Here is a 22,987-nt window from a genome sequence, read left to right on the forward strand (position 1 = left end):
CTACAAGTGAGCTGTCCTCGCTGACCTCATCCCCTAACACTCCTTGCTCACACCAGCCACACTGACTTCCTTACTATTCCTTGAATATGCCAGGCATCCTCCTGCCTCAGATTCTTTGCACTTGATTTTCCTTCTGCTTGGAAAACCCTATTCCCCATGGTTTATGCCCTTACTTCCTTCAGGTATCTGGTCAAATGTCATCATATCAGATCTTCCACAACTATCCTATGTAAAAGAACACTCGTCACCTTCTGTGATTCTCTTTTCTCCTTAACCTGCTTTACTCTTCTTCACAGCATTAATAACTATCTAACATAGTGTATATTTAGTTACTTAAAAACAAATTGTCTCTGCTCTCTTCATTTACCACCCTCAGAACATAAGTTCTACGAGAACAAGGATTTCTTTCTGTTTTGTTCACAGCTATATCCTCAGTGTCTAGAACATAGTAAATGTTCAAATGTTCTACTAACAGTCAGGTCAGGAAGGCAAGTATTATGCCAAATTCTGAAAAACTTCAGAAATATCCACAAGTTAACTTAATCATTCTATAATCGGTGAACTCAGTTAAAAAAAGAAAGTATACTAGTTCAGTATTTAAAAGAGCTCTCTCTCTCATTTCATAACCAAATCCAATAACTAGTTATGACATTTTCCTTTTTTCAGAAATGTCAGCAAATTTCTGTCTAAAGAAAAAAGATATATTCAAATATATACTTATCTATACTGATGAAAACTGTAAAATGTAATTATTCTCAGTTAATTGAAAATTCTGAAAAAATTCCTAATTGTGTATTTAATGATTAAAAGAAGAGTGACTATGCATATATTTGCCTTTGTTCAATATTGATTTAAGGATTCCTAATGTGTTTTTACAACATGTAATTTTGAGAGCAAATTGTGTACAGCAGAAAACATTTGGTATCATAATAATTAATCTGATTTCTTTACAAACACAAGAGCACAAGTCCACTGGTAAACATTTAAACAGCTCAGAGTAAACACATTCTAGACATCATATAATTTATTATTAAGGGCTCCACAGTCATAACTATTTAATTAAAATAAATCCGGACTATTCTTGTATCACCTAACTACTGCACTAAGTTATTGATAGCAATGTAATGAATTAACACTTATTATTTCAACATAAAAGGCACCAAAAAGAATATATACATCTTAAGAAATATTAACCGGACCACCAGAAGGTGTAAAAATCAAAGGAGAAAAAAGTCTTCATCCATTTGTTCAACAAATATCCAATGAGCACCTACTATACAGACATGAAGTGCAGTACTCCACTCTCTATCTCCTGAGTTAATAAAAATATTTTCAGATTAAAAAATATATATATTTTCAGATTAAAAAAATTAAGAATGACTTTGGGATTGGTACTCATTAACAGCTGATATTAAGTGCCAAAATGAATAAACTATAGCTACAAGCACCATGAGCAAATCTTAGAAACATTATGTGAACAAAAGCAAGTCCCAGAAGACTTCATAGACAATCGTGGCATTTTTATGAAGCTCAAATCAAACAAAACTAAACAATATATTGTTAAAGGACACATACACATTAGATAAAACTATTTATGGGCAGTTCTACTCTGTCCTATAGGGTCGCTATGAGTCAGAATCGACTCGACGGCAGTGGGTATTCTTTTAAAAAGAGAAGGGATTTGGAGAGTGGCATCTGGGGTCTTAAATGCTAGCAAGTGGCCATCTAAGATGCATCAATTGGTCTCAACCCACGTGGATCAAAGAAGAATGAAGAACACCAAGGACACAAAGTAATTATGAGCCCAAGAGACAGAAAGGGGCACATAAACCAGAGACTACACCAGCCTGAGACCAGAAGAACTAGATGGTGCCTGGCTACAACCGATAACTGCCCTGGCAGGGAACACAACAGAGAACGCCTGAGAGACCAGGAGAGCAGTGGGATGCAGACCCCAAATTCTCAGAAAAAGACCAGACTTAATGGTCTGACTAGAAGGACCCCGGTGGTCATGGCCCCCAGACCTTCTGTTGGCCCAGGAGAGGAATCAATCCCAAAGCCAAGTCTTCTGACAGGGAATGGACTGGGCAATGGGTTGGAGAGGGATGCTGCTGAGGAGTGAGCTTCTTGGATCAGGTGGACACTTGAGACTATGTTGGCATCTCCTGTCTGCAGGGGAGATGAGAGGGTGGAGGGGGTTAGAAGCTGGCGAAATGGACACGAAAAGAGAGAGTGGAGGGCGGGAGTGGGCTGTCTCATTACAGGGAGAGCAATTGGGAGTATGTAGCAAGGTGTATGTAAGTTTTGTGTGAGAGACTGACTTGATTTGTAAACTTTCACTTAAAGCACAACAAAAATTTAAAAAAATAAAAAGAGAAGGGAATGATAGTCCAAAAGCCAAGACACTGGTTACCTCTGAAGTTTGCAAATGGATGGTATGAGGAGGAGCACATAAGCAGATAATACAAAGCACTGGTAATGGTCTAGTTTTGATTGGATGGTAGGTTCGCTGTTATTAATTATATTTTATAATGTATACTTCATATCTTACATATTTAATGTATTCTTTTGTATGTATCAAATACCATATTTAAAAAGATAAAAGGAAAAAATCCACAAAAGCAAAGACGTAAAAGAGCTTAAAGACAAAAATACAAAATCGGATAACAGCTCTTACTATATAAATTCACTAATGACAGATACAGAAAATCTATAACTGCTTAGGAAACTGTCCCAAATAAGTCTTACACAAACTAGCAAACCAAAAAATGCCAAACCCATTGCCATCAACTCGATTCCAGCTAGCAAGGATCAGCCTATACACAAAACTCAGAGCAGACATGAATAAAACTTAGATACCATCATCTAACAACTGTTTCAATCTCACTATTTTAATGGCTCACATAAATCTTTTGTGCCAGATGGAGGTCAACAATTCAAACATACATATTGTTAAAAGTCAGTAAACAAACACTTTGATCGTAACCACAATCATCTCAAGAAAATCATAAGTGATTTTCAATGATATATTAAACAGTGAAGACAGTAAGAAATCCAATTTATAATAATCTCATTGACATTAACATGGTTAGTACAATTTAATAAACACTGGGCACAATGTACTATGAAATGTATAAACAGCAGAGACATGGTCTCTGCTCTTTAGGCCTATAATCTAATTAACAAGCAGTAAAATGCATTTATAGAGAGAGAAGTCGAATTTCCATCTAAATCTCAAATCAATCTGTTTTTCTCCATCTGCACTACCTCTAAACTACTCACATCTATTGCCTGGACCTTTGTAAAAAACCCCTCCTAAATGACCTCGTGCATTCATTTCATTCTGTCCCAATCTATTCACTATACGGCAGAGGGCCAGATACGCACTCCGTGCTGAAACAGGCTCTAGATTCAGGAACACCAGGCATAGTGCTAAAAACAGGAATTTATGTGAAAGTCCGTACTGAAAAATGGAAGCCCAGCAGCTTTCACCTGACCTGCTTCTATAACTCTGGAAAATAAGCATCTACCTGCCTTAGGAAAAGAATGAGGATTCTTCTTTAGAAAACTAAACTAAAACAACCTCTACGTACTATTATTTGGAGGTTCCTCCAAGGAAAAGGCCAGCTTTCCAAAGCACCTTTAAGGGAAACCACCAGGAGATAATAAGCTTTTTTTTTTTTTAGTGCTTCAGAGAGAAGACACTATTACATGGAAGCATTAAAAAAAAAAAAAAAAAAGGTTATTACTTATCTCCTGGTGGTTTTACTTAAAGATGGTTTGGAAAGCTGACCTTTTCCTTGGGGGTACCTCCAAGCAACAGTATCTAGAGGTATATCACTATTACATCTATGAGATCCACATTTGTACCCATTCCAAAGAAAAGTGATCCGATAGAATGCTGAAATTATAGAACAACATCATTAACATCACAGCAAGTAAAATTTTGCTGAAGATCATTCAAAAGAGGCTGCAGCAGTACATCGACCGGGAACTGCTGGAAATTCAAGACGGATTCTGAAGAGGATATGGAACAAGGGATATCATTGCTGATGTCAGAAGGATCCTTGCTGAAAGCAGAGAGTATCAGAAGGCTATTTACCTGTGTTTTATCGACTATGTAAAGGCATTCAATTGTGTGGATCATAACATATTATGGATAACATTGCAAAGAATGGGAATTCCAGAACACTTAATTGTGCTCCTGAAGCACCTGTATTTAGACCAAGAGGCAGTCGTTTGAACAGAACACGGGTATGCTGCGTGGCTAAAAGTCAGGAAAGGTGTGCGTGAGGGTTGTATCTTACTCAATCTGCATGCTGAGCAAATAATCTGAGAAGCTGGACTGTATGAGGAAAAATGTGGCAGGATTGGAGGGAGACTCATTAACAACCAGCAATATGCAGATGACATAACCTTGCTTGCTGAAAGTAAGGGGAACTTGAAGCACTTACTGATGAAGCTGGAAGACCACAGCCTTCAGTATGGATTACACCTCAACATAAAGAAAACAAAAATCTTCACAACTGGATCCAAGAGCCACATCATAATAAATAAGAGAATATACTTAAATTGTCAAGGATTTTATTTTACTTGGATCCACAATCAACACCCATAGAAGCAGCAGTCAAGAAATTAAATGACGCATTTTGCATTGGGCAAATCTGCTGCAAAAGATCTCTTTAAAGTGTTAGAAAGCAAAGATGTCACTTAAAGGACTAAGGTGCGTCTGACCCAAGCCATGGTATTTTCAATCACCTCATATACATGTGAAAGCTAGACAATAAGGAAGACCAAAGAAGAACCGATGCCTCTGAATTATGGTGTTGGTGAAGAATACTGAATATACCATGGACTGCCAGAAGAACAAACAAATCTGTCTTGGAAGAAGTACAGCCAGAATGCTTATTAGGAGCGAGGATGGTGAGACTTTGTCTCACATACTTTGGACAGGTTATCAGGAGGGAGCAGTTCCTGGAGAAGATCATCATGCTTGGTCCTGAGGAGGGTCATGAAAAAGAGGAAGACCCTTGATAAGAGAGATTGATACAGTGGCTGCAACAATGGGCTCAAGTATAACGATTGTGAGGATGGCACAGAACCGGGCAGCATTTTGTTCTGTTGTACGTATGGTTGCTATGAGTCGGGACCTATTCGATGGCACCTAACAACAACAACAACATTACATCCACAGACAAACTGCTGTGGAAAAAGGAAAAGTGAGCAAGAAAAAGCTCTGGAAAATTAAATAACATAATAGCAGAAATAAAGAATTCAGTAAAAAGATTTGGAGATAAAGCTGAGGAAATCTTCCAGAAAAAGAAAATTAGATAAACAGTTCTAACATTCAATAGAACAGGAATTGGCAAACTTTTTTTTGTAAAGGACCAGACAGTAAATAGTTTAGGCTTTGTGAACCACACGGTCTCTGTCACAACGATTTAAGCCTGTCATTGTAGTGTGAAAGCAGCCAAAGACAATATATAAATATATGGGGCGGTTTTGGCCTATAAGCCATAGTTTGTTGTTCCTTGCAATAAAAGATCCAAAAAAAAAAAAAAGGAGCAGAGAGAAAATGCAAAGAAATAAACTATCAAATAAATAATTTAAGAATATTCCCCCAAACAGAGAATATGAATCTTTATGTTTGAAAAGGCCCAACACAACGCATATCATCATCAAATTTCAGAACATTAGGGATAAACAGAAGACCACAAAAGCTCCCAAAGGGGGAAAAAAAAACAGGTCCTACACAAAGACTAGGAAATCAGATGTCAGTTTTTTTTGTTTTGTTTTTTTTTATTAACTTTTATTGAGCTTCAAGTGAACGTTTACAAATCAAGTCAGACTGTCACATGTAAGTTTATATACACCTTACTCCGTACTCCCACTTGTTCTCCCCCTAATGAGTCAGCCCTTCCAGTCTCTCCTTTTGTGACAATTTTGCCAGCTTCCAACTCTCTCTATCCTCCCATTCCCCCTCCAGACAGGAGATGCCAACACAGTCTCAAGTGACCACTTGATATAATTAGCTCACTCTTCATCAGCATCTCTCACCTACCCACTGTCCAGTCCCTTTCATGTCTGATAAGTTGTCTTCGGGGATGGTTCCTGTCCTGTGCCAACAGAAGGTTTGGGGACCATGTCTGCCAGGATTCCTCTAGTCTCAGTCAGACCATTAAGTATGGTCTTTTTATGCGAATTTGGGGTCTGCATCCCACTGATCTCCTGCTCCCTCAGGGGTTCTCTGTTGTGCTCCCTGTCAGGGCAGTCGTCGATTGTGGCCGGGCACCAACTAGTTCTTCTGGTCTCAGGGTGATGAAGGTCTCTGGTTCATGTGGCCCTTTCTGTCTCTTGGGCTCTTAGATGTCAGTTTTTTTAAGAGCAACATTAAAAAAACTAGAAAACCTTAAAAATTGAAAGTGAATTCCAACAAGAATTCTATACTTAGTAATCACATGTGAGGGGAGAATGAACGTATTTTTCAGACACAAAACTTTACCTCCAAGGTACCAATACTAAGAAAGTTACTAAAGGATGTACCCTAATAAAACAACAGAGTAAATCAAAAATGAGGAAGATATACTATCCATGAAAAACGGGATCCAACACAGAGGAACAGCTAAGGAAAGTTCCATAACAGCAGCTGCACAACAAGCCTGGAGAGCAAGTTCATATATTGGAACTGGAAGAAGAGGGGCTTCAGGAGGGAGGTGTTCAGGATAAAGGGTGGAATCAATGTATTTGAACATATGATTATGAAAAAGAAAACTATTGTTGATACCATGTGGCAGAGGTATATTTACAAAAAAAAAAAATTAACCACGAATAACAGAAAGCCAGGTAATTTAAAAAAAAAACCCAAGTTATTATTAACCTCAGAGAAAGCAAAGAGCTGTACTGTATCTCACTATTTGGATTAGCAGGAAACAGTATCTTCATAATCAAAATAATAAGATACTAATTACTACTTTGAAGCCCTGGTGGTGCAGTGGTTAAAAGCTCGGCTGCTAAACAAAAGGCTGGCGGTTCAAATCCACCAGCTGCTCCTTGGAAACCCTACGGGGCAGTTCTACTCTGTTCTATACAGTCACTATGAGTCAGAACTGACTCGACGGCACCTAACAACAACAACAATTACCATTTTAACCAGAAATTGTAATGTATGTAATTACATAGGGAAAGGGAAGTAGGAGAGCTGTAAGGAAAGTTCTCTATCTACCATAGTAAGAAATGAAGAGATAATGCCCGAATCTGATTAATCAAGAAGCACCAGGCTACACATGGCATTTAGGAATTAGGAGGTAAATACTGGGGAAAATGGCCAGAAGTTTCTTCTAAGTAGGACTTGGAGATAGAGAAGGGTAGGCACTATCTGTCTTTTAACTGTATTTAGGTTTTTAAGCTATGTAAAGATATTATTTTTTAAAAATTAATTTAAAATAATTAATTGACAAAGAATATTTACAACACATGTTATAGACAGAAGATCAGTATCTTCAAATAATCTCTTACAAAAGACAGCAGCATAAGAAAATATATGCAAGGGACAAGAACAGACAATTCACAAAATAAATATTAATATCCAAGGTGCATATGAAAAAAGCTTTTGCCGTTAAAGCAACAACAAAAAATCCAGACTGAAACAATAAAGGAGCATTATTTTAACCTACCAATTAGCAAAACTTTGGAAAATGGGTAATATCAGTATTGTTGGTAAGGTTTTGGGGAAAAATGCACTGATTGTGAAGTATAAGTTGATGTATTATTTCTGGAGGAAAATTTGGTAATATGAATAAAAACCTTAAAAATATGCATGAGATTTTGTCCAGTAACTCCTGCTAGAAATGCATCCTTAAGGAAATAGTTACAAATACGTGTGAAAGGATTCAGCTACCCGGGTATCTATTTTAGCAAAACTTTAAGGCTGTCTTTTTCATAGTGATTTACCAGAAACAATATAACATCCTTACCTGAACTGTACGTCCTGCATTGATATGCTCTTCATGCAACTTGTCCCAGATTCTGCACCTTTGATACTATATAAAAGAAAAGAAAAAATATTGAATTCTTTATCACTAACGTGATTAGTTGCATTTACCACAAAATTCTTACTCACCTACCCAAACTTAAACATAGCAGCTAAAGAAAGTAACTTAGTAGTGGCAGCTAAACTTAATAAGATAAGGTTTCAAGATGTACCTAGAGACTAGATATTTGGTCTTTCTTTTAGGGCATATTAAGCCTCATGTATCTACCCTACCAGATTTAATTGGAAAGTCCACAAAGATAAATCAAACCAGGGAACACTCAACTAGAGCTGAATTGAGCAGTTACATATAGCTGTATATTCATGTAACTATTTCACACGTCTCCTTTCACTCAAATCTGAACTTCAAGAAGGTAGGGGCTATGTCTATTTCACTCACCACTGCGTTTCTAACACCCGGCTTGGGGCCTGGCATGCAGCAGATGCAATGCAGCGAATTGCTTTTATATGGTCTTTCTAGCCATGGTCTTGTAACTCCCACAAAATGACTGGCTGGGACTATGCAGATAAGGTGTGTAAAACTCTTGCAGGGATTGGATGGTGACTATGCAAATAAGGTGCCTGTGGCCTACCAAGAGGATTGGTCAGTTTTACCATCCTGCTAGGCTTAAAACAGCCACTCCCACAGTGGTTGAGGGGCACCCCCCTAACATCAAGAAGAGTTGGAAGTGAAGCTCGTCCTGTGGACCCAGGGCCCCTGTGCCAAGAACCTCCTAGCCCCAGGAGATAGAGAGAGCTGTAACACTAGAGGCAACACAAGATGGCAGCAGCACAGGACCAGCAGATGGCTGCAGTGGACTTGCCAACCCAGAGAACGAGTGAGCTTGGTGCCTTTGCGCAGGAGGCTTCTTGGCAGAGTTGGGTGCCTCCAAGCACTTATCAGGGGAGCTAAAGAGCTATAATACTTGCTCAAGCAGGGCATAGGCCAGTGACAGAGGCTCAAGCACAGACTGCCTTGCGGGTATGGCTGAGAAGGAATTGAGGACTCTCGGTTGGAAGCTGTCCTTACTGACACACTGTAGCCTGCCTCCTGAGCTGTTCTTGTTACTTCCAAGTGGATCCTGATCATGAGTTGTAACCTGTTACTTCCCTAATAAACCCCATAATTGTGAGTATGGCCAGTAAGTTCTGTGTGGCCATTGCACCAAATTATCAAACCCAGCAGAAAAGTAGAGAGTGCCACGGGAGGGACGGCTGGTGGCAGAATTGGTTAAAAAGATTGGAGAGGGGAGGTACTCTGACCTCCATCTCATAGGAATCGGCTTTGGGCTGATGGTGATTATCCTCACATTTCCTGATGTTAGAGGACTGCAGCAGGCAAGCATATACATTTGTTCTATAAATTGCAGTAATCTTCTTTATAGCATCTTTATAATTATCCAGTCTTGACTTCTGTTTCTGGCAATGTAACAGGTAAAATAAACTGAAATCCTCCCTCCTGCTATAAAATTCCTAGAAATAAACACCCTCTTAAATACAAAGTTGTGCTTACATGAACCTTGCGAAAATCCTCACAGATCAAAAACTAAGATGGAACGAAATGTCAGAGCAGTAAACTTGAACCAATGCTGCAGCTACTAATTACCAGGAGGAGGGGTTGGGGGTGAATGACGTTGCAGGTCTTAAAACCAAGTTTTTAAAAGCCACAAGAAGACAACAGATGAAACCTTTGGCCTAAAAGAGGTGGGGCACTGGAATTTAGATTTCCGATAGAAAGCTAGGATCCATGTAGGGCTATATGCTCAGAAAAAGGATGTGCTAAAAAATGAGGAGAAACTTTTTATTTTGACTGATAATACAGGGAGGCAATAAAAAAACCTTGTCTTGCTCTGGGTTCTTGGTCAAAATAAAGGAGTCTCTCCTGAGAATTGGCAACCTTATGACTATCTTATATGTGTTTAGGGTTTAAATTTACATGCTACTTTTAAGATCCAGGAAATCCTAAATTAAGATGTTATTTTGAAAAGTTATCTCTGAATTAGTCTTGGGGAGCACAGCAGAAACAAATCCAAATCCCATCCTGTTGGGACATACCCTTAACTCAACCCTTTCAAACTGCCAACCATTGAGTTAGTAGTCAAGCACAAACCATTTGCACCACCCAGGGACCTCTTATCCTTGACACACAGTTCCCACAAATACAGCCCCACAAAACATGAGCTTACAATCCAAAATTATAAAACACAAGAAGAAATAATCTGTTACGAGCAAGAGTCAGTATAATAAGAACTCCCACCAACTAAGTTGAACTTCAGATTACAGTATTGGAAAGGGACTAAAAAATATGCATATTTAAAATAATTAAAGATATAAATGAAGCATTTGAAAGCATGAGGAAAGAACAAGACACTATCGGAAAACGACAGCTTTTAGCACTACAAATGATGTGCACTTGTTGCATTTATAAGCAGGTGTCAGAAAATTCTTTCTTGTACTGAGCCAAAACCATCTCCTTGTAACTTCTGACTGCTGGTCCCACTTCTGACCTTGGAGACACATATAATAAGTCTAATCTTTTGCACATGACAGCCCTTCAGAAATTTTAAGACTGGTATTAGAACTAGCCTTCTCTTCTTTAAACTACCAATATCTAGGTCCTTCAGCCATCCCTCAACTGATAAGGTTACCAAAACTAACGAAGAACTCATCCTCTGTGTACTTTCCACTAACCTCTACCTCTATTAGTATTGGTGCACTGGCTAAATTTGTCATACTGTAATTCATACCTTTTTCTTTTTATTTACTGTACTAGAATGGTATTGCTGAGTTACCAATTTAAATCCACAAGTATCTTTATTATGATTCACATCACTATGTAACAACCAATTTTTTTTTTTTTTTTTACCAATAATAATCTTCATTTACCAACAATAAACCATAACATAAGTATTAACCCGTTGCTGTCCGGTTGATTCCAACTCATAGAAACCCTATAGGACAGAGTAGAGCTGCCCCATAGGATTTCCAAGGAGCGGCTGGTGGATTTGAACTGCCGGCCTTTTGGCCGTAGCTCTTAACCACTGTAATAAGTATTATACACATTTAAATCAGAGATCACTATCTATTGGTTTGCTAGTTATATTACAGCTATTGTTTGTTGTTAAGGAAATCGGGTCACTATAAATCTTGCTAAGAATCAATGTTGCATGCAGGTCCCCTCCCCCTGCCCCATATGAAATCAAGCCTCACAATAACGCTATGAGGAAGATTAAAATTTTACCATTACAACTCTCTAAAGATCATGGGCATTTATAGCTGTCCCATGAATGGTTAAAATGGTGAATATTAACTCTGTGAACCTTAGGGTCTGCTGCACAGTCTGTGTGACGATTGTGTGTTTATCTCTGACTGGGGATGACATCAATCAAGGCATGTTCCACAGGGAGTAAGTGAGCTGGAGTTTGAATAGTAGACAATGTTTGAAAGGTGACAAATGGTAGGGTAGATGTTGTTAATAGATGTCAGAGAGAAAGCAAAACTATTTTTTCTACCTTCACCTTTATTGAGAAAAATGATCTTCAGATAGAAAAGTATACCATAAACAAGATTAAGAAGAAAATGAAAACCAAAAAAGAGCAAACCTAGATACTTCAAATGAGTTCAAGTCAACAGGCTTAGGGAAATTACATTTGCGTGAACCAAAAGACTGCAAATGTGACCACAGAAACATTTTGCTTATCTATGAGGAACTGTGGAGAACTGGAAAAGCTCCTAGAGACCAGCAAATATTGACCCAATTTTCACTAAAGAAAGTGTATTTAAAACACTGTAAGTCTTTGGGAAAACTCTACATTAGATTATTAGAGAGATGATTTGTGAGACTTAGAAAGAAAAAGGGTGACAGTATACCAGTGTGCTCTGTCCCCTTCCTGGCCAACTATGATTTGAAAACAAAGAATGTACAATTACCACATTTGTAGATAACAATAACTAGAGGGAATAATTAACATAGATGAAAGATCACAATTCTGCATGATAAAAAGAACAAACCTAACAATGATAAGTGTAGAACCTAGTATTAAAAAGAGCAACTGTACGAGTAAAAGAAATAGGCATGGTCAGGCTCAACAGGTGCAGTTCAAATAAAAAAGTCCTAGGGGTTTTATTTAATTGATTACGAAGCCAATAAAAAGAGCCAGCAATATAAAATGGCTTCTAAAACAACTGATGCAATCTCAGGCTCCATGCCTGTATATATGTATTCATTTATTAGAAGCACACTATGTTTCAAGCGTAATATTAGAAGTTTAACACATTTACAAACATAGTGACCCTCAAGTAAGTAATTGAACCACTTTAAGTCTGTTTTTCCACCTAAAAAATGAAGACAGTAATAATATCCAGCCTATAAGAATGCTGAGGGTTAAATAATATGATATATATAAAACCTTAAACATAGCACTCAACGACTGAAAACAATTTTCACTTTTGCTATTATTATTATTCGCTTACTTGCCCAGGAAGCGGTAGAAGAGGTTACAATCTTGGTGGAAGACAACACCCCAGGATGCAGCCTCTGGAGGGGCTGAACTAGAGATGCTTGGGATTCCTGAACACCAAACACAGCTGAGGGCAGGGATCAGATACCCAGTACCACATCAGAAAAACTGAGTCTGGATATGGAATCTCTGAATGGCAAGGGAGTCTGCTCTCCTCCCCACCTACTCTCTTTTCCCTGCTGGTTGAAAATTTATACTATATCCCTCCTCACTCTCCCTACCCCTACCTCTGACACAGTAGCACCCTGACAGGTAGAAGACTGGAGGACTGCTCTCTCTGGAAAGTGAATAGCTAATAAGACCTACAGATACTGACATCTGGTGGTGGTTCCCCATTAAAATGGATCCTCATCTGTTCAACCCTCCAGGCAGCAAGGCCCCCACTACTACACTGCTACACACCTACAACACACACACACACACACACACACACACACACACCTTCCAGTTAGCACTCCCATCCGGGAAAACCCATAACGTGACAAACTGAGACCAAAAAAAAAAAAGAAAGAAAGAAAAAAGGGGACTCAGGAAAAACAAAGTAAGAAGAAGAAAACATAAAAACTAATACCACAGGCAGATGAGATGATTTCTATCTATGAAACAAGAACAGGATTCTCTTTAAAAGAAAAAAGAGAGAGAGAAATATTGAGAGGAAAAAAATAGCTAGAAATTGAAACACGCTTCTGGTTAGACCATCTTAACTGGAATGTGGATGGGCTGGCTGCAGCTGAGTAGCCATCTTACATGCAAGACAGAAACAAGCTGAGGATGGCAAACACGATCAAAAAAGCCTGGGTCTTTAATGACTATTGAGGGCCACTGCAGTTCTGAACTGCCCCCATTACCATGACAGAGAGAAAACAAAACAAAAACCCTCTATCTTATTTACATACTATTTTGGAGTTTTCTGTTACTTGCACCTTAACCATATACTAATACCATACATGCTACACAATAAGTTTTCCCCCAAGTCCCTACAATATGAAACAGAGGAAATCATGTTCCAAGCTTACTATCTTGTCATTCATATCAACTTGCTTAAAGTCTATCTTACATTAGCCAAGAAAGCCGAATGCCAACATTTGAAATTTCAGGATTATACTTTAATCAAGTCTATCATGTGTAATAAAACGTAATGCTGAAGGACCGACCTATGGAATACAGTCCCAGGTGTCCACAACACACTACTCTCATTGTTCTCCAATGTTGCACAATCACTCCACTAAGGCTTACCTTCAATTTCCCTTCCGTCTGACTTTCTTCTTTTCAATTCATATTGGATGACTGATGACCAACATAATAAATATTTTATCTTTCTACACCCTTTCCCCAGGAAGAATATGCCTTTTTGAAAGTGAGTCACTGTCAGACACCTGGAGCCCTAACTTAGTTCTTAACTCTTTTGTCCAGAGTGAACACAGAAGCTTTGAAATGTTTAAATGTTTTTACCCTGCCTTAACATATCTATTAAAACATGTTATTCAATCTTATATAGATATAAAGCCACTTTCATAATAAAACTAGAAATCCTACAGATAGTAGAATGGCTAAGAACATGAAATATAGATCAGTATGAGTTTTCGACTCGACGGCACAGGGCACAGGGTTATGAGTTTAACTGCTTGGCCTAAGACGGTATCGCCTACGTTGTTAACTGTAATTATTTTGATGTTGTCAAAAAATTTCACAGTACAACCAATGTCACAAAATAGTATGTGTATTAACTGTTTAATGAGAAACTAATTTGCTCTGTAAACCCTCACCTAAAGCATAATAATAATTTTTTTTTAATTTTCACAAAACGTTAAAGGAAACATCTTCCGGCAGACAGGCATCAATATAACCCTGGGATAATTTTCTTATTAAAGTCTGGCATACCTAATCGAATCATACCTGTCCTCTTCCTACCTTTCCCCCAGGGTTCTGGCTTCTCCATTGATGTCTGATTGAGTGATACATGTGGCTAGGATCTGAGGGTAATAAGGTCAGGCACTTTTGTTTAGAATGAATACAAGAAAAGGAAAATCTAAGACAAGCCAAAGGTAAAAGCCAGATAACAAAGGAAAGAAATGGCATTAGTAGGTCATAATCCACCTATTTCTGTCTTTCAGAATCAATTCATCTGCCAAATTCTGGTCTCCCCTTTGTAAGTGAACACTTTAATATGTACTCAAGATTTTGAAATACACCCTGTCAAACCTCCCACACTGAGATCAACAATCAAAAGAAAACAGCTCTATTTGAAAAATCACCGTTTGAGACCAAACAGTCAACAATTACTTAAAACAAAGATGAGAATGTAAGGGAATAGGGAAACTAGATTAACAGAAACAGAACAACAAGAACAGAAATAATAAGAATGTTCATGAATTGTGAATAATGTAACCAATGTCACTGAAGAAGCTGTGTGGAAATTGTTGAATGGGAACCTAAAATGCTGTGTAAACCTTCACTGAAAACACAATAAAATATTACTAAAAAGAAAACTATTTCTATATTGTTATAGTGCTAAAGAGTCAGCCGCCCTCATTAACTAAAGCATGGAACCCTTTAATTTGTTTCCACTCATGACAAAAATGACTACTTACCAGACAACTCTTTCTCTACACTTAAGAGTCATGGCTTCATTTATTTTTATGGGTGAAGAAGAAAGAAATTAAAAGGACGGCAAATTACTAACCCTGAATTCTAGAAGTACCTTCATATTTGCACTGAAATTTTAACCTTAATGTTCTTGGAATTTATTTTCTATACTATTTAAAAGGGACTTAAATATTAAATACTAAGAAGATAGATACTATTTATAGGGGAAAGACAGTTTTCTTACTTGTACAAGCTACTCAGTTGAGGGTGATGAATAGTATTTACATTGAAAGCTTTATAACCATACCCTTTCCAACCCCTCTGGAAAAAAAAAATCAATGGAGGGCCACACAGCTTAAAATTTATACTGGGGAAGTCCTTTTGAAATAGTAAATACTACTGACCTCTCCCACAGCAAATAAGACAATAAAAACCCAGTGCCGTCGAGTCGATTCAATACTACTGACCTCTCTCACAGCAAATAAGATAATATAACTTGCTAAATCAATGCCCATTACTCAATAAACCTGATGTTCCCATAAATGTCATAACCACTCCTCCAGACTCTGACCAGTCTGAGTCAACCTGGTCAACCCCCACCATAGTCCCTGAGACTAGTTCTTCCTCCCTCTACCAACTTCCTCAACAGGTCTTTAGGCAATGTTTCTCAGTTTAGGGCTTTCCTCAAAGGGACGCAATGAAGTAATGAAATTCCCTCACAGCACATGATTACTTACTTCTCTAATATATGTGCACCTGAAGAGGACAGGAGTTAGTGATGGAAACACATTCAAAGTTCAGAAACCTTATCATGGAATGAATGAAATTAAGTCAAGTCCCCACCTTCACACCTGGTGTACTGTCAAACAGGTTGTATGTTAATTAGTATATGCCTAATAGTTTGATATGTACAATGAAAAAGGGATGGGGTCTAACTCTACATCCCTTCCTAAAAAAGGAATATATGAGAAATGCATCTGTAGTACAGAAAAACCTGCTGAAAAAAATGAATCATGTTGCTAAATCAATAGGAGCTAGGAAGACTGAGATGGATTGACACAGTGGCTATCAAAATGGGCTCAGACGTATCAATGAGTGCAGGGATAGCACGGGACCGGGCAGTGTTATGTTCTGTTGTACAGAGGGTCACTATGAGTCGGAACTGACTCAACGGCACCTAATAACAACATTTTAGCAAGGTCTCTTACCTAATATTCTAAATTGAGCTAAAGTGCACAACAAACATACGTCCAATTATATAACTGTATCTCGTGATAGAAAATGAAAAAGCTCACCTTCTCAATATTTATTTGGTGCTTTCTTAACCTCTCCAAGTCTGTTGGGATTACTATCTTAATGAATTTCTGGATAGCTGGCTCAAGACGGCGTAATTTCACTTTTTCTTCATCTTCAGACATCCTAAAAAGATGTTATGTCACTTCGACTTGCAAAAATCGTCTTGTCCACTCATGTAGAAAAACCTAAGAGGGAAAAATTTCTTTAACAATTTTTTTTTAATCAGTTTCCATTATTCTTAAAAGCCAACAATTAGGTAACTTTACAATTTATTCTAAATAGGTATTCAACTTACTGCTAAACTTGTGTGACTTGTTTTTCTTTATGAAACCATTTATTTATTCTAAAACCTTTTTCTCTTTTATAAAAGTAATGTTTATTAACTTAAGAAGGCTTAGAAAATATAGATAAGCCAAGGGAATAAAATAAAACCAACAATTTTCTCTTCATCCACAGTTAACTGCTCCTTAAATTTTGGTAACTGTCGTTCCAGGCATTTTTCTACATATGTATATATGTATGGTACCTCACAGTAGCCCTGGTGGTGTGACAGTTAAGCACTCAGCTGCAAACACAAAGGTGTAGTGGTTCAAATCCACCAGCTACTCTGTAGGAAAAAAGACCTGGTAATCTGCTCCAGTAAAGATAGCAGCCTAGGAAATCCCATGGGGTAGTTCTACCCCATCCTATAGTGTTGCTATGAGCCAGAATTGACTCAACAGCACACAACAACAAATGGTGCCTCAGAAAAAAGGCTTGGCAAACTAATTCCAAAAAATCAGCCATTGAAAACCCTAGAGAGTGCAGTTCTACTCTGACATACATGGGGTCACCGAGTCAGAATCAACTTGATGGCAATTGGTTTCATGTATGCATATAAATACATTTTTTTTAAAAAAGAAAACTAGCTGTGGTGATACAGTGGTTAAGAGCTCAGCTATTAAGTAAACTGTCGGCAGCTTGAATCCACCAGGTGCTCCTTGGAAACCCCATAGGACAGTTCTACTCTGTTCTACAGGGTTACTATGAGTTGGAATTGACTTGATGGCAATGGGTTTGGTTTTTTTTAGGAATATATTGTCTAAGTTTTCATTTCCCAATATATCTTGGACATGGAATAACATTTTTTATAAAAGGTGTCAAATGGTAAAACTCCAAGAAAAGATTTTATTCTTAACATTGCTGCTAAGAAAAGCAACTTGTACCAAACTCCACTTCTAATGCCATCATAATGTGACTATGTAATTATATACTTCAAATATGATATGTAACTCTTCTCATCAATGCCCTTTAAATTGCCTGTTTCTTTTCTCACAAAGTGATTAATATTGTGTACAGATACAAATAACAAGCAACAGAACAGGAATAAGAACCTGAGTTTTCTGAGAGTACAATCAAATGTTCTTTGTACTTCACCAGTAGTTTTCTGCCAGAAATAATAACAGTTTTCTAACATTCATGTTTCCTAGTTTATCATATTGCCTCTTCTATGATACAGATTATATACCATAGGAAGATATTTATATCTACCACCATTCCTATCAAAATGTTTTTGAACATACCTGACACTCAATAGATGCTGACTGAACTAAAGTATCTCTTCACGTGTCCCTTTTCAGAGTATCTAATCTTCCCACTCCAGTCACACAAAGCACAATATGCACAGCACATGACAACAGGGTCTGCCTTTAGACTCTTTTCCCTCTCCAATTTTTCCCACTGACTGTCACCAATTAATATATCTAAAAACCAACTGCAACATGCTACTCCCCTGAGCAAAAACCTCCAGTAGTTCCCAATGATTTAAACAAGCAAATACAATCTTCATAATTAGATCTACCCCATCTACCCAACTAGCATCTCCCAATATCTTGTAGCTTTGCAATGGTGCTCCTTCTGTCTAGATGCTCTTTCACATTCCCTCTGCCTCTAAACCTTCAGGATCATTTGATATGCAACTCATATGACTCTGCCTTCTCTTCCACTAATAAGGTGGAGTGTACTTAATCCCCAATTACAACTTGGCTTATTTTCACTGTTGCCTTATACTATTAAAGTAACTTGCTTTTTTGAGTTTCAAAAGTGGCATTTCTAGAGTTTCGCGTGACTCTGCCCTTCAGTTTTCTGTGCACAAGGAAAAACAGCTACCTATCTCAGAAGGGCTATCTCTCAGGGAAGATATTCTGTCCCCCAAAACCTCCCAAAACACTTTCCCAACACTTGGTCTCCTTCTAGAGAGTATTTTTCCCCCTTCTTCCCGCCATATTCTACTTTTATAAAATTATGATAGAATGCCTGTATAAAACTAAGAATAGAACATAATAACATTCAAATAATTGCATAAATGGTGATGTTATTGAAACAAGTTGTTTAACAGCACTTGTGATCATAAAATAGTTCAAATAATGTTTTAAGCTGTTACAGGAAGTCCTAATTCAATATACAAAGTATGGTGCAGAAATGTGATCAAATAATGAATGAAAGTGTATTTCGGCATTTCTTGATTTTTCAGTCAGAAAATTGGAACAGAAGGATAAAAAAAAAAAAAATGGACATTAAGACCACAACTGTGTAAAATGTTTAGAAGACCAGACAAAAAAACACAAAAATGTCTAATGTCCCAAACTTCTGCGAAGTTGTTATACTACTTTTTCCATTAAAAAAAATAGTATAACGGAATATTTGGGGTGGTGGGACTGTTCTGTATCATGACAGTGGTGGTAGATATACAATACACTAACTACATGTAGTCCCCGGGTTACGAACAACATCCGTTCCTTACAGTGTGTTTAAGTCAAATTTGTAGGGAAGTCAGAGCAGGTGCATACAGCTCTTATTTAGCCTTACTGTAGTGCAAGAAAAGGCTTGAAGGCTTTTCGATGATTTAAAAGCTGCTTGTGCAGCAAGCGAAGGTGATTGTGACGAAGTATTTGCTGCCAGTAGGGGCTGGTTCAATTGTTTCAAAGTGAGGGTAAATTTACACAACATTAAAGGGCAAGTATGAGTTGGTCTTAAGTCCTAAATTCAGAACCTGAGGATTGCCTGCATGTGCATTTGTCATAATCCATACAATTAGACCACAGAGTGAATTTTACTGTATGTAAATTAAAAACAAAAACAGGATACAGAAAAAAAAAATCCAAAATGGAATACAGACTATTAAAAAAAAAAAAAGAATGTAACTATTTTACAAATGAATAGCATAACCACACAGAAAGGAGTGGGGAATAATCTAACTAACTTTGGAAAACAGTATTTTAATAGTGTACTATAAGGCTGGAAGCCCTGGTGGCATAGTGGTTAAGTGCTATGGCTGCTAACTAAAAGGTCGGGAGATCGAATCTACCAGGCGCTCCTTGGAAACCCTGTGGGGCAGTTTTACTCTGTCCTGCAGGGTCACTATGAGTCAGAATTGACTCGATGGCAATGGGTTTGGTTTTGGTTTTGCTATAAAGCTAAAGACAAAAAGAACTTCATACGCTATACAGTAGTTAGTAAAATATGCTTCTCACAGGGGTATCGGTTAGGAATTCTGAAATTACTTTATGGGTATACTTTAAAAAAAAAAAAAAACAGTTGCCATTGAGTCAACTCTGACTCATGGTGATCCCATGTGTGTATTCTTGTTGTTCTGCGCCGTGGAGTCAATTCCGACTCATAGCAACCCTACAGGACAGAGCAGAACTGTCCCACAGGGTTTCTAAGAAGTGGCTGGTAGATCTGAACTGCAGACCTCTTGGTTATCAGCCTGAGCTCTTAACCACTTTGCCACCAGAAGAGAAAGTATTTTGTAGAAAAAGAGTCAGATTTCTCATTGTCAGAGAAAGAAGTTATAAGCAGGGAGGAGACTAGAATGAACCCTCTGGTGCTAGTATAGAATCAGAGGTATCAGGATGAATTTGTTTTTTTAATACACAGATAGATAGAGACAGAGAGAAGTAAATATAGATCTTTGTGTATGCCTGGGTTGGTATATATATCTACATTTCTTAAATGTCTTCCGCGAGGCCCTAGAAGTAAAGATACTCCAGTAGCAATGAGCACAGCTAATGCCTAGATCTTGGTTTCTAAATACAAATCTCCAATAAAAGAAACCACGGGTCCTTGGAAAAGTAATTGATTCCAGGGTTGGGGCAGTGAAAACAGAAGATGAGCCTGAGGCATCTAATGGTGCAAGAAAATAAGGAAACTGTCAAAAAAAGGACAGGGTTATACCAAAAGGGCACAGGAAGAATCTGAAAAAACTCCCAATGGCCAAAGCTGGAACAATTTGGGATGCAAACAACAAAAAAGGTATAGTATTATAACCAATAGAAAAAAAAAAAAAAAAAACTGAGTCCGTAATTACATAAATCCATGACCAAATAAACAAATGAGAAGAAGGGACTACTCTTCCCTAGAGAAGAACTTCAATTAATAAATGAAGAATGAATGTGGTAAATAGAAAATCACCATTAGGGCAGCACAGTAATAATTACTGAAGGCAAGATACATCATTGGATGCTAAAATTAGCAAATGAAAGTTTGAAGATATTTGCATAATTTAAATCAATTACTTACAAAGGAAGAAACAGTAACTTTACACTGGAGAATCCTAGCAGTCACCATCTTAACTAAGTGATCAAGGTCAACGCCACAAGCAGTAAATCATATCATGGACCTCAGCATGATGAACTGAGAAGGGCACATATACTCCTTGGTATTTTTGCTAAAAATCCATACCCTGAATCTAACAAGGAGAAATACCAAACTCCAATTCAGAGATGCTCTACAAAATAACTGACCAGGACTCTTACAAAGTGGCTGCAACAATGGGCTCCAACATAGCCAATGATTTTGAGGATGGTGCAGGCCTGAGCAGTGTTTTGTTCTGTTGAACATGGAATTGCTATGAATCAGAACTAACTCGAAGGCACCTGACAGCAACTTCAAAAGTATAAAGGTTATGAAAGACAGGAAAAGGAAAAGGAACTGTACAGGTTGGAGGAGACTAAGGAGACGTAACAGTGCAGGATCTTGGGATTAAAAAAAAAAATTAGTGTAAAAAATGATGACATCTGAAGAAAGCCACAGTTTAGTTAATAGTATTGTACCGATGTTAATTTCTTGGTTATGATCATTGTATTGTGGTTACATTAAATTTAAGGGTGCTGTAAAGAATTCTGTATTGTTTCTGCAACTTTTCTGTAATTCTAAAATTATTTCAAAATAAAGTTTTTTAAATGTAAGGAGTTGATGTTTCACGTAAGAAATCAAACTGTAGTCACCGCACTAATACTTGCATTGAGGGGGTGCCAGGGCTTTGCCAGGTGCTTTACAAACTTTATCCTTTAGTGCTTACAACTAGTATGAGTACTGCAATACTCATGATTCCGATGAGGAAAAAAGTACTCAGAGGTTAACTCAATTACTTAAGAAGTTTTATCTATAGGTGAAAAACTCCATTTCCCAGAAAAAGTCCAAAATCGCTGCCAATACCACTTCTCCAAAAGTGATGACGTTTTATCAGCCAAGAGATAATATATTTCCGCTTGTTGATGGTGCCCGATTTTCTCGGGCATTTCCCCAAGTGTGTCTGGCTGGTGCAAAGAGCACTGAATTTGGAGGGAAAAGTCAAGGCCCTTGGACCTCCTCGGAGCCTCCAACCTCGCTTTTGAAAAAGGAGGGAGTTAGATGTAGGGACCTTTTGAGAACCAGCTCCTGGCCTCCCTGACAGTCTCCGACCTTTCACTCCCAGTTCTTCCCCCACGACGCCCGCGCCTCGCGTCATCCCTCGCAGTGTCGCCCACGGCACACCAGGGCCACACACAACAAACGCCCCATTAGCGAATGGGTGCGCTGGCCCGTCCCGGGACCGAGACGCCAGCGACCCTGACGATCTGACTATCTGACGCCCACAGTGCGTCACGGCAGGGCAGGCGCCGGAAACTTTCAACCCTGCAACCCCGGGAAGCCATCACGGTCGCCCGTGTGCGGCCTCCCTACACCCGTTTCAAACAGCTCTTCCAAAAATGAAACTGAGTGAGGTTCTGCCGCTGCTGTCGGCCCAGAGGAGCCCCCACGGCGCTCGCACTTCTGCGCTGCTGCCCCGCTTCCCCACCGGGCGCCTGTCCCACGCGCCAGATCTGCGCAGGGCCCACGGTGTCCGAAGGGCCAGAGGCCCAGGAGGCGCCCACCCGCGAGCCCCTTACCTCCCTCCCCGGAGCTGGAGGCCGGTCGAAGCGCGGCGCAGGCGCGGGCGCGAGGGGGCGGGGCGTCGCGAGGGGCTGGCCGACTGGGCCCCGCCCCATCCCGTCCGGCCTCAAGGGCGCCCAGCCAAACTGAGAGGGTCGGGGACAGTCCCTGCCTTGGCTGGGAGTCGGTTTATTCGCCCTTCTGAGAGTTTCTTCGGTAAAGCAGCCTTGCCGACACGGAACCCACAACTATATTAGATTCTTAAAAAGAAAAAAGGTCAGTGTCACTAAATTGTGACATAAGTGTATACATATGTCAAAACTCATCAAATAGTACTCTTTACATATGTGTGTTTATTGTATGTCAATTATAGCTAAAGAAA

The 22,987-nt window shown here is 38.7% G+C and overlaps 1 protein-coding gene across 2 annotated transcripts in view; it reads right to left on the minus strand.

Moving 5' to 3' along the window:
- The window catches only part of STX17 (syntaxin 17), a 73,840-nt gene extending 51,163 nt beyond the window's left edge, over positions 1-22,677 (minus strand). For both annotated transcript variants that reach the window (XM_064291666.1, XM_010587800.3), the window contains exons 1-3: positions 22,623-22,677; positions 16,431-16,616; positions 7,974-8,039 (exon numbers count right to left, since the gene is read on the minus strand). In XM_064291666.1, coding sequence (XP_064147736.1) covers positions 7,974-8,039; positions 16,431-16,553 — 189 coding nt within the window. In that variant the 5' untranslated portion in view covers positions 16,554-16,616; positions 22,623-22,677. The remainder of the gene's footprint in view (positions 1-7,973; positions 8,040-16,430; positions 16,617-22,622) is intronic.
- Positions 22,678-22,987: the final 310 nt, after the last annotated feature.

Source organism: Loxodonta africana, chromosome 9 (genome assembly GCF_030014295.1).
Source record: "Loxodonta africana isolate mLoxAfr1 chromosome 9, mLoxAfr1.hap2, whole genome shotgun sequence".
Lineage (NCBI taxonomy): Eukaryota > Metazoa > Chordata > Mammalia > Proboscidea > Elephantidae > Loxodonta > Loxodonta africana.